Source organism: Scophthalmus maximus, chromosome 4, assembly GCF_022379125.1.
Source record: "Scophthalmus maximus strain ysfricsl-2021 chromosome 4, ASM2237912v1, whole genome shotgun sequence".
NCBI lineage: Eukaryota > Metazoa > Chordata > Actinopteri > Pleuronectiformes > Scophthalmidae > Scophthalmus > Scophthalmus maximus.
The window spans coordinates 21,812,973-21,824,986 of NC_061518.1; the positions used below are offsets into that span (position 1 = coordinate 21,812,973).

Genomic DNA, 12,014 nt, shown 5'->3' on the forward strand with positions numbered 1-12,014 from the left:
CCGCAGGGTAAGATGGATCGCTGTGGCAATAAATGCAGCATCGAGTACTTAAACAATAATGACATTTATCATCGTTCCTTACTTTATCAGAGTAAAAGCCTGTGTGATGTCATGGGTGTCATCTACTGCACTAATGAGTCATGCATGGTATTTAAAGTGCCCATATAATGGCTTTTTACACTTTCATGCATTTAATTTGGGGCTTTTCTACAATAATTCCAGATGCTGAAATGTTCAAAATACTAATTATTTGTCTAATATCGCACATTGCTGCAGCGCCTCTTATCACCCTCTGTCAGAATAATCTGTTTTAGCTCTTGGCCACCTCCCACAATGCTCAGTTTGCTCTGATTGGTTGGCTGGCCCACTTTTTTTTGTCATCAGTCAACATGTTAAATGTAGCTCTAATATTACTCACATGACATAATTGTGTAATCGCTCTACATCTCGATAAAAAAATGTATGTAGAAGAGGTCTAGGTTAATTAACTATGTAGATGGAATGAAAAAAACAGTAATGTAAACAGGCGTTTCAGGGACTTCAGGAGCCGTGTGTTTCTGTGGGAGAAGACCACTTCTTCTGCCACGGACTTCGGCCTTTGTAACTTAGCAGATCTTTTACATGCACAAAAAAAAAAACGATGTGACGGACCAAAGGAAAGGGAAAACCCACCAGAAAGTATATTATGGGCACAAACTAGAACAATATGCCAATCAAGTGAAAGGATGGTTTATAGTTTAGTGGAGCCCACAGATCCAGTCAAGAGTCGGACTCCACAGCTGAGAGTGTTTAGAGAGCAAGAAAGTAACTGCTGTTACCACCAGCTCAGACGATAGACACATTTCATACAGACCCATAAATAAACACGCAAGCTCACAAACTCACATCACACAGATGCTGGATACAAACCAAGCATATTTGGCTTGGCACCGACGGAAATCTGACCTCCAGCAGAGACAGAAAAAGGAACACAAAATAGGCGAAACAACCGAGATGTAGAAATTGAGCTGATTCACCGTCAGCGCTGCGAGAGCCAAGGCGGAGGGGGAGGGGACGTGCGGCTGGCTGACCTTTGTTTAGATGGCGAGATCGGCGATGTCTGCACAACACCCCGAAACCCTCTGAGACATTACAATCACATTTTAGGCATTTAGGAAACACTCCTATCCACGAACAAAGCTCTGTGATTGGAGCATGAAAGACTTTGGAGTGAAAGGAGTGAAGAGAGTTTTACTTGCACTGCCTGGCAACATGTTTGAGAAATCTGTATTCATTTTATAAAGGCAGTTTCTTTTGGGACGAAATCATCAGAAGAAATTGTTAAGTATTTCTTAAATACGAATGTTGGATCTCACTAAGAAAACAGCCCCCTGTTAAGCGCTACCATTCATTTAAGTGCCCAAACTACCATAATTAGCTTCAGTGTTTTCATAGCAACTAAGCCCACTTTCTTCGGGAAGGTGTGAATTTTTCCAAACCGTTAACATGCCACCTTCAATCAAAACTCTAGAAAATACATGCGGCCTATTACTTCTCCCAGATTGTGTGAATATGAGAACATAGTGCCAGGTGAAGCAACAAGAGAAGAAGACCAGATATTATTGGAAAATGTGCAGCCTGTGTGGACACGGCCCAGTTGTGGTTGGAGATTAGACTGTTAGACCGACCGGGTCTGGGTCACATGGAGTTTACAAACGTCAATTGTCCAGTCTCAACTTTGGCAGCCCTTTCAAACTTTGGATTTGTCCACATGCACGGCAGTGCATGTGGGGATATATAGTAAAAACAATACTATGTATGTTAGGAGTATTTTCTCAAAATCTACAAAAACATGATAAAAAAATAAAAAGTGTAAGAAATACAGACAGTTCATCTGCTCTGACATGCAGTTGTTGGCCTGTCTGGCTAAGTAGCTTACTACTTTTAACTAAATGTTATTTCTAAGGCCAAGGACCACATCATTAACTGTGAAGTAACAAGTTACACTAAAAGAAAAAAAACTTCACGATGACCACATTCACTGTGTTGTATTCGTCCTCTATGTGGACACAGGCCGATCCTAAAAGAGTTTAAGCAAACATTTGGAGCTCTGTTCCACTTTATCAGATAGGAGGAAGTTTCCACTTTAGCAGCCCCAGCCGACGTTATACAAGTGACATTGCAGAATTGTGTAACAAGCTATCAATTGCATACTTAAGAGTAAGAGCACTGTCAGAAAATTCTTGTTTTGACATGAGATAACAAGAATTGTTGAGAGTCTTTCTAGAAACAGTGTTTTTGTCCAACTCAATCAGATGGTTAGCTATACAGATGAACAAATCTGACATTGACCGTTACAAAAATGACAAAGAAACACACCTGTCAGGGGAACCAGGTCATTTCCCGGTGGCCAGACGTTCATTTGTTGGCCTGCAGAGTCAACTTGACCAGTGATAACTGACCTTTCGGAATCCACACATCAAGTGTGACTCTCACTGTTGCCAGTTTCAAAAAGAACGTTTCTTGGCGACGGACATTAACACACGTCCTCGCTGGTAAAAGTTGTGATCAATTGCCGCGCAGCAAAGCGCTACAAATAAGCTAAATATTCAATAAGACACCAGGTCAATCACAAAATTGGTTGTAGCTTATGTTCAATATTAGTGAATGTGTGTTTAAATTGTTTTAATACTTTTGTTTCACTCGATGCTTGAATATAGAGAAAATCGTTTGAACATTTGAGCCAACTCTGTACCTCTTTCTCTCCGTCATCAAGGAACAATCATATGGGCTATAATCTATGTATTCCTATAGTGTCCCCCACAGCCATGTACCCTGAAACAGTATTCAGGCTACTTGTTGGTCAGCGCCACTTCTCTGTATCTTGTTATCTGGATAACTTTCCTCCCAGATGAACACAGTGGCCAGATTCATAATTAGTCTGCTTTACGTTACATCGACATGCAGGGTTGGCCTACCAAATTAGCGGTCTGGTGGTTTGCGTGAACAGGGTGGCCCGGGATGGAGTCAAATGTCCCTGCCGGAATTACCGTTTCAGTCCACCCTTGACAGACGGGATGAGTTATCTAGAGAACTTTGCTGAGTGAAACCTTGGACAATAAAACTGTACATCCAGATAACTCAGTAGCCCTTGTTGTTAAACAGACCTCAGATCTACGAAGCTCACCTCAATCCAGACAATCTATAACTAAGACCCTCTGATCCAGGTCTGTGCTGAAACACCTTGAGAAACGCGTAAAGGAAAATACTGCCTCATCTAATCCACCTCCTCAACCGCCGCACATCTCTTGTAGAGCCAGGAATTAAACAAGACACAGGGTCTGTTACAGTCAAACCTTGACAGTAAACAGATCAGATGGTCTGGCCTCACACCAGACCTGGTGCCTCATCTATTAAAGGATCCTCTTACTCCAAAAGCCAAGTTCGGCTTCAGAAAGAAAGCTATGTAAATGTCAGGATGAGCGATTTGCCTTGATTTCTCCTGCTGTGTGTGATGTATCGCGGGCTAAAAGGTCTTACAACCTGCCACGATGTCTGCATTGGATTCGTGTATTTCCCTTGACCTGTGTTGACCTCCAGAAGCTCATATGATATGATATAAGAGCGATATGATATACCCCTGGAGACTGAGCGTGTTTAGAACGAAGAGCGAGAACGGGAACCAATTTCTTCAGGTAATATGTCACACCTTTCAAATACTGCCCCAATGTTCCGCTCTCAGCCTGTCTGGTCTGCATCTGCCCGTATTCACATTACAAACACACTTCTCTGTTCACATACGAGTCTGTTGATAAATCTGATGTTCTGCTGCTAATCGCCATAAGCAGTCTGCTGTTCCCGTCTTCCTCTGGATGGATGCGATGCAATAAAAAAAGAATCCATCACATCCTCTCCTGTCAGACTACTTCTACTTTTTAGGTTATGATTCGGGCCCGACTCCCCCGGGGCGCTGGATGCCTTCCCTAAACGGTTCAGCTCTGGACTCAAGCTGAGAAAGTTCAAGTTCAAGCTCTGTTTTACTGTCACAGAGCCAGGCTGGTGGGGCTCAGCTCAGTGCAGATGGACTTTGCAGTACAAGGAAGGTATTCACAATTATGTTTAAAAAAAAAAAAGTGAAAAAGAAATGACAAAGTGAGGTTGGGGTGAAGGGTGTTTCGAAGAATCTGTCGTTGGCCATCTTAGGCTGTGGTTTAGTTCTTAAAAAAAGAGTGAGGAATACAAGATAAGGAAAAAGAAATAGGGAGTAGCTGCACCATAACTTGGGTTGACAAATTAGGACACTTTTGCCAACTGCACCTTCCTTCAACGAGTGATGGTTTTCAGGAAATTATTATTTTTTATCTCTCTGAAGTGGATATTTCAGTTGCCAAAAGGGGGATTTACAGTTTGGAGCTGTGGAAAGGACATGGCAGGGTGTTTAGTGGTTACAGAAAGCGTTCTGTAACCCCAGAAGGCATTAGCAGCCCGTCAAAGAATGCTCGACAGGTAACACTGTCCTGCTCTGGGGAAGGACAGTCAGCTAAATACCATAATATGAACATATAATGTACAGTGACTCGCTGTTGTTTCACTCAGCGGCTCGGGCCTTAGAAGACCCAGGGTGCCCTTACCTGAAACAGGTGCTGTTCTTCCCTCCCGCTCTGACGCAGGGGTACTCCACCGTCAGGATCCTATTCTCTGGACACTCGGCTCTGAGGGAGAAAAGACGCATGGAAAGAAATGTGATGGATTGGCACTTTTCACACCGTTTTGCTGCACCCTCATGAAAGAGAGGGAGAGAGAGAGAGATGGAGAATGACACTGAACAGAGGTCCAGGGCTTTTTTCAGAGTTTTCAGGCCAATATCATCATCTTTCACATGAACACCTTGCAGCTAAAATGATTAGATGACAGATGGAAACATCGATTGAAATATTTATTTCGTAAAAAAAGGAAATTGCTTTGAGTGATCTTTTATGGAAAAGATGTCAACTCAACTCTATTTTCCAGCCTCCTCAATATGATGTTTGATGCTTCCTCTGTTTAATACTTTTGTGAATTTAATATCATACATTGCGTGTGGGTTTTGGACTATAAATATCAAACTTTTTCTTAGAAAAATGCAGCTTATTACGTGATAATTTCAAGATGTAAAACCAACTAACATACAAGGCTACAAGCTTCTGCTCTGATTTATGTCTGTATTACAGTGCACTCACATCCTACACATTTGTTCCAAATAAAACCACGTCCAGACTCTTGAATGTATTAACTCCTGTGTGTGTTTGTTTAACTGGGACCATCGGTGGCTGTACATCCCACTGTAACATAATCCACTGAGTTTGACACTGAACCGTTGAGACATGAATCTGAACGTATATTACGGGTTCCTTGTAACTGGACAAGTTGAAAAGAACACCGATGGGAATAAAAGATAAAAGGCTCCAGTTGGTTTATTATAGGCGGTCGCCTCCTCGGATTATTGGGTGCATGCGCTCCACTCGCGCATCCGCTCCCGCCTGACCTTCCTCTCCGCGGGCACGTCGACAGCATCTGTCATGTTTTGTCTGAGCACTGGTAACATTTGGCTCTCTGCACCGCGACCGATCGCAACCACTTGGTGTTTTCTCCCTTGCCCCTCCGCGTTTCCTCGAAAAGCGCATTGGATTAGAGGCGCGGCCGCGGTTCATCCAGGGGTCTCCTCCTTGACAGCCGCGCGCACGGTGCGTCGTTCAACGCAGACTGAACTCCATTATGTTGCCTGGCACCGTGTGTTGATCAGACAGCGGTGTCCTTGTCTCGAGTTCAAATGAAGTCCCCAAACTATAACTTGATCATGTGAGAGGAGTGGAATTTGACATCACATTACAGAGTCACATTATTATTCTTAAATCAAAAGTTTTAAAAACCCCCACTGTAGACCACAATAATCTAATCCAGACGCTGTGGCCAAAGAGAAAAAGAAGAAAAAAAAACCCACACAAATAATGTTTCTGTTTCTGTTTAGCCTTTGCGTGATGATTAATCGCCTCATCCCTGGATGGGGGTCGACGTGCTCCATCACGATATATCCGCTCATTCACACAGACATTTGACTGGTCACGTCCGTGAGACTCACCTCGAGGTGTCGCGGGCGAGCGTCGTCCTGACAGAGCTGGCACCGGACTCCCACAGCAAAACCACACAGATCGCGCCGAATGGTAAAAGAGTCGCACCATAGAGTTGACCCATGTCCCCTCTCGCGCTCCGGGACATTCGATCTGCTCGGAGGGGGGGAAACGCCTTCACGTCAACGAGACGCCACTGGTTCAAATGCTGGCTTCATCTGTCATTGACCCGCGAGGGGCAGTGGCGTCAACGCGGGAATCCTCGTCGAGTATCCCGCAGAGGTGACGCACGTGGAGCCCGTGTGGGTAGTGAGGCGCTGCGCGGTGCGTCCGGAGCCGCGTCCCAACTTTACGCACTGAGGCACAGACCCCTTGGAGAGCGACTGAAGGGTTTTACAACTCGGTGTGTTCTCACTAATCCCCCTGGATTTACATTCTGAGAATACAGCCGCACGTCATCGGTGGTGATGACGTACACCTCAAGACCAACAACAATAATTTTATATTAATAATGAGCACGCTTAGTCCCCGGATCACCTTGGAGCTCCGCTGATATCTTCAAATTCAAAACACATTTTGAACTTCAGTTTCATAACATGAGGCAAAATGAGCAAGGGGGGGGGGGGGGGGGGGGGGCAATTTTAGATGCTACAACATGTACAAAATTAAGTTAATACTTTTCAGATGTCCAAATTTAAAATAAATAAAATCTTTCAGTATAAAGAATGGAAAGGAAAAATCACAGTGGCACAGAATAAAATGTCAAGGAGAGTCTGGGCATCAAAGAGTCAAGGTGTTTTCATCAAGGTGCTATGAGGAGGCTAAACCAGCATGAATAAAAACTGAAAATGTCCAATTGATACTTTTACAGCTTTGATTTATTGATTATATATTTATTTTTAAGTTCAGCCAAGTCCGTGCAGATCTTCCAGAAGTTCCATGTGCAGCAGAGAAGCTAGAAGCAGTTTCACCATGTTTGGATTTCATTTTGGGAACAGCCAGCAGGGCAGCGCCAACCTCTGAGGTCTGGAGGGTCGATGCTGTGGCTAAGGACCCAACATGGGTCTTTTGGCCCCAAAAACATCTAGGAAGCACAATTTTAAAGTCAGTGCTTTGGCTGGCGAAAAAAAAATTCAGGGCAGAGATTTGACAGTCGCGGCAGTGTGGTCCTTGTTAGGACTCGAGCAGCGATTAGGTCAACTGCAGCTGTCTGAGAGAAGAGCTCATTACATTCATTCCTGACAGCAAGGCCTGGATTAACTCCTCTGAATCATATCTGAGCATGAATTCTGACAACTGTTTGAATTTAGATCCAAATCCATTATGATTCACAGACAGCGTTAGAATGAGCACTAACTCTCAGTCTTTACTAACTTCACTTTAGTGTTTTCTATTGTTGGAGACGTTGGCCCACTTTTGATCAGGTCACCGCATTTAAACACGAGTCATTTGTACATTCACGACGGGGTGGTAGTTTGTTGTAGCAAGCATTCAGCAGGGTATAAACAGTCTGAGTGCCATGTGTTCCAAATAAAATAAAAACTGAAACACTGTCTATCATCTTTGGAAAATTTGAGAGAGAGAGTGATGTTGTCATGAGACATAAACTTGGGTGTAAGGTCAACTAGTTAGCAAATTGTTAGTGAAACGACAAGCTCCAAGCCCAATGCAGGTGTTTTCAGTCTCACATGTTCTGCTCTTTTTCATGCACATCATAAAAAAGACATGAAACTTTTACATTGATAACAAAAAAAACAGTAAGAGTAGACTGATGGAAGTTACTGCCGACAAGTGTGTTCACTATGTGACATTGGGTCCTTCGCCAGTTTGGCTTCATCATGCAAGTACTTGCGAAAATGCAAGTTTTCATAATAAACACAACTCTTTGTTTCAAGCAGTTTGGGGACAAAAAGGCAAAAGGTGGAGGGAGGGGGAGGGGGACTTAAAAATAGAAGGAGAGAGAAGAAAGGGATTAATAAAACAGCCCCCACACAGAGGTCGGTTTCCATAAATAATAATTAACCACTCGTTATGCCTGTGTGTTTTTTTAATCATACTTGCAATCGTGAAGCCAGATTGCTCGAGCTGTTTGCTGGCCATGGGCTTTAGGAGTTGAATTTCCCATACTGTACAACAAATCTGGTGTACAGATTTTTTTTCACACTAATATGACAAACTCAAATAGCCACAATAAGATCAAGAAACAATGAATGAACTCACGTGAGTCTTCTTAACTCTATATTTCTGTTTTTGATCACCTTTTAAAAAGAGAATGTTCCTCGTATGCGTCACATTACTGAAGAACACAGGCTGAGGAGATGCTGTATTTTCATTCCTCTGCTTGACGTGTAGTTAATATGAAATAACATTAATACAAATTAGAAACTCCCTTATGACAAATGGAATGAAAACAGAGGCCAATTGCACCACATTGCTCAACATTTTCTGCTTTTAGAAACTGATGAGAGAGGGAAAGAAAATCCTGTAATAAATATTACTGGCACATACATCACTATCACTGTTTTAGGTAATATACAGAATAATAATATGAGATTTTAAAAAAAGTGCTTAGTAGCATAAGGTCAACACAATTCCACACTGAGTATCAGACACGTAACACAGTGTCTCTCTGAATGAAAACTCTTTGGGGGATTCCGTCGCCCCTGCATATATGATATAATTATTATGGTCGTTTCTTACGAGCACCGGGATGAAGTAAAGGGTTATTCCATTGTTGTGAGAGCAGATCTGACCAATAGTCACCTCAGTGGAAAGTACGGCGCAGTGGTCAGTGCATGGTCAGGCGATGTTAGGTAACGTGTACTCACTGGTCTCGTACGCCGTCTATTCCCCCCGGTGCGTGGAGCTCTTGGCCTCTGCTCAATAGAAACAGCTGGTTTTATTCACCATAAATGAATCATGCAAGAAATACACATGCACTCACTTACGCACATACTGTACACATGCATGCACACGGTGACTTGGTCAAATTAAATTCTACAGTCTCCTTTGGCCCTGTTCCCCGCAGAACCAAATAAATTCAGAAGATATATAAAGCAACATTATTAGAGAACCACAGGAAAAGGCGACTGCAGAACTGGCCGTCTCCGCTTCGTTATTACGACCACACAGGCCACGGCTTCTCTTGTTCCCATGAAGGACAGTCTCCTTTCTCCGTTTACTTAGGTTGTGGCTTTTATTCGGTGTTTGTCTATCTGCATATAAGCACGCCGAGGGAAATGTGTTTTTCATTGAGGGCTGGGGCCACATTCTTCATCCTTACCAACTGCTTGTCATTCATGGATCAAAGTTGTGAAACACATAAAAGAAAATGCTTTCTCCTTTAAATTTCCAAAAGGACTCAGAGGGGATTTTATGGTTGTAGCACAAAACGGACATGGCTGTGCTGCTCATCACCTTTAGCCAGTGTGAATACATTAAGCACCGAGTCCTCAGCATTACATAAAATTCTTCATTAAATTGTCATATACACATGTACACCAATTAACTAAATACTGGTACTAATAAGATAAAGATATTATTTCACTAACAATTAGTTTAATTCCTCCAATTTTCTGGTCTGCGCAAAGTTTAAAGGTCATATGAAGACATATATACCATATTTCTGGTGAAAAACAGATCTGATGAAGGCACTAGCACTGCCAGTTTCTGATATACTTAGCAAAAAAGTTAGTGTCAATCTGAGATCCACTAATAATGATTACATTAAAAGTACCCTGTGGAGTTTGGTTTTTTTTACCACTAGAGCAGTAGAGCAATATTTAGATGAATAGGTTGTCGTCTTGTTTGTATTTTCGTGCTGGGCTGCGGAGAAAGACTGCACATTAGAAAAGAAAGATGTAAAAATAAATGAAAAGAAGGAAATGTATTCAAAAAGTTTGTCTGAGGATACCTACGAGGCAATTTGGTGCATAACACCTGAACTTTGTTTGGAGGGCATCTCCACAGTGTAACTTTTGAAAGTAACAGTTAAAAAAAATGACACATTTCTTGAGCAGTTTTCTATCCAGCGTCTCTGAGGAGACAAGCGCTGAACGATCTGCGTGGTGTCATTTCAGTTTCAGGGGCAAATCAGCAAAGATCATCTCGGACCAGTTTGCTTTACCTACAGTCTCTCCAAACAATACTCTGCACTCAAACACACGTGTATGATCCATCTCTTTCAGCTGTTTAACATCAATCCTGTGTGACAACAAAGTTGTGACAGCACTGCTGACAGAAAGGCGTTGGAAAGAACACAGTTGTTGAGTTGTGACGATACGATCTCAGCTTTTCAGGTAGCGCCACACTAAGACCCAATGAGTTCTCACCAACAGCACACTCAACTCAAATGTGTCCAGCTCCCGCCCTTCATGATACAATCTTTGTTTTGTATGTGGGGGGAAATTAGCCTTTCCAGATGCCTTTTGTCTTCAAGCCTATTCTTTCAGACAAGTCCATGCAAGTGGAGGCTCAGCATCTGAACACGGAGGATTTTTTGCAGATTTCCCACATAAATACTCTGTTGATGTCGTTTCATCTGGGTGGAGAGCCTGCCTTTATTGTTCCAGTGGCTCGTTGTCCAGTCACGTTGAGTCCACTCTTACGCGCGAGTCCAGCACATCAAGGCTTCGCCATCATCTTAAAGTACTGACCCACGGACGTGTGTCAGTGGATGACCCGCTGCAGGATCATCTTTAAACAGGGGAGTTACCCCTGATGATGAATCCATCCCACCCACTGCATGACCTTCACCTTGTATGAAAATGAGAAAGTATTCCCACCAGAACAAAGCATGTCCAGAAGTCCTTTTAACACAGTTCAGTCTTTGACCTTTGACTCTGCCTGAAGGAACTTTTTTTTTCCCCCCTCTGTAAAGAAGCTTATATATTAGGCTTGTTTTTGCAAAACTCAGTCCTGAATAAACTCTCAAACTGTCTCTCATCCACTAACCACAACCATCACTTTTTTCAGTTTTGTTTCAGTCATTTTAAAAATGGTGTCCCCTTTCTTGAAGGAAGAATTAAGTGTTATACACTGGGGCAATTACACAACGTTATGCGATACTGCACATACATACATTTTTCTTGCCATTAATTGATATTTAATCCAGGGAAGCACCTGTTGATCAGTCCTGCAATATGAGGAACATCAGAAACTCATTTTAAACTTCCAGAAAAACAAAAACAGTCACATTTGGAAAATTACCGTGACTCATTCAATTTCCTCAAACGTTTTTTTGCCCGTACAGTCCATCATAACATCCAAACTGAAAAAGTAACATTTCCCAGTCTCTGTGTTGGCAAGAAATGAAAATCCCTCCCGCCTGATGAACGTAGGACAAAGCATCGTGATCCGATGTCTCAGAGGTGCACAGAGATAACTTATTTTTACAAGTGTGCTTGGAAGACAAATAGATATTTGGAACCTCTGTCCGTCTGATTTATTCATATTTGCAGTCCTCCATTGCCATTAGCAATAGTCCCATTGAACGTTGCCTGACATAAAATGCTGACAAGAAGAAGTATTACGTCAACTCGAAAAATTCAATTTTAACGTTTTCCAATTGGATAAGTTGCTGCAATCCTGTTTTTATAGCAGTTACGTTGCTTGGAAACTGAGGGAGTTTCAGAAATGTGAGTGTTGCATGTCTCTCTTATCGTAGTAAACACCTGACTGTTTCCAGCCAAATAACACAGAAGCTATCCATCAATGTCAGAACAGGTCATGTGGATTGAAAGACTCTAATATGACTTACATTGCACAATGTTTTGGTGTTGGTTTGTACGTGGCAGAGACAAAAGTTAATAAATTGACATTTTGGCTGACCTGTGGACGAATGCTTTGGCTTGTTTTCTTTGTTTCTGTCAATTAGATGATTCTATTACAGTAGACACAAATGGATTTAGCAGAGCGTGTTCTTTAACA

At 42.4% G+C, this 12,014-nt stretch overlaps 1 protein-coding gene across 1 annotated transcript in view; it reads right to left on the reverse strand.

The window, feature by feature from the left end:
- Window positions 1-6,536, reverse strand: part of LOC118302767 (collagen and calcium-binding EGF domain-containing protein 1-like) — a 32,983-nt gene extending 26,447 nt beyond the window's left edge. Inside the window, exons 1-2 of the mRNA XM_035629192.2 lie at window positions 6,098-6,536; window positions 4,611-4,691 (exon numbers count right to left, since the gene is read on the reverse strand). Of these exons, the coding sequence (XP_035485085.1) occupies window positions 4,611-4,691; window positions 6,098-6,234 (218 nt within the window). The 5' untranslated portion in view covers window positions 6,235-6,536. The remainder of the gene's footprint in view (window positions 1-4,610; window positions 4,692-6,097) is intronic.
- Between the last annotated feature and the right edge of the window lie 5,478 nt (window positions 6,537-12,014).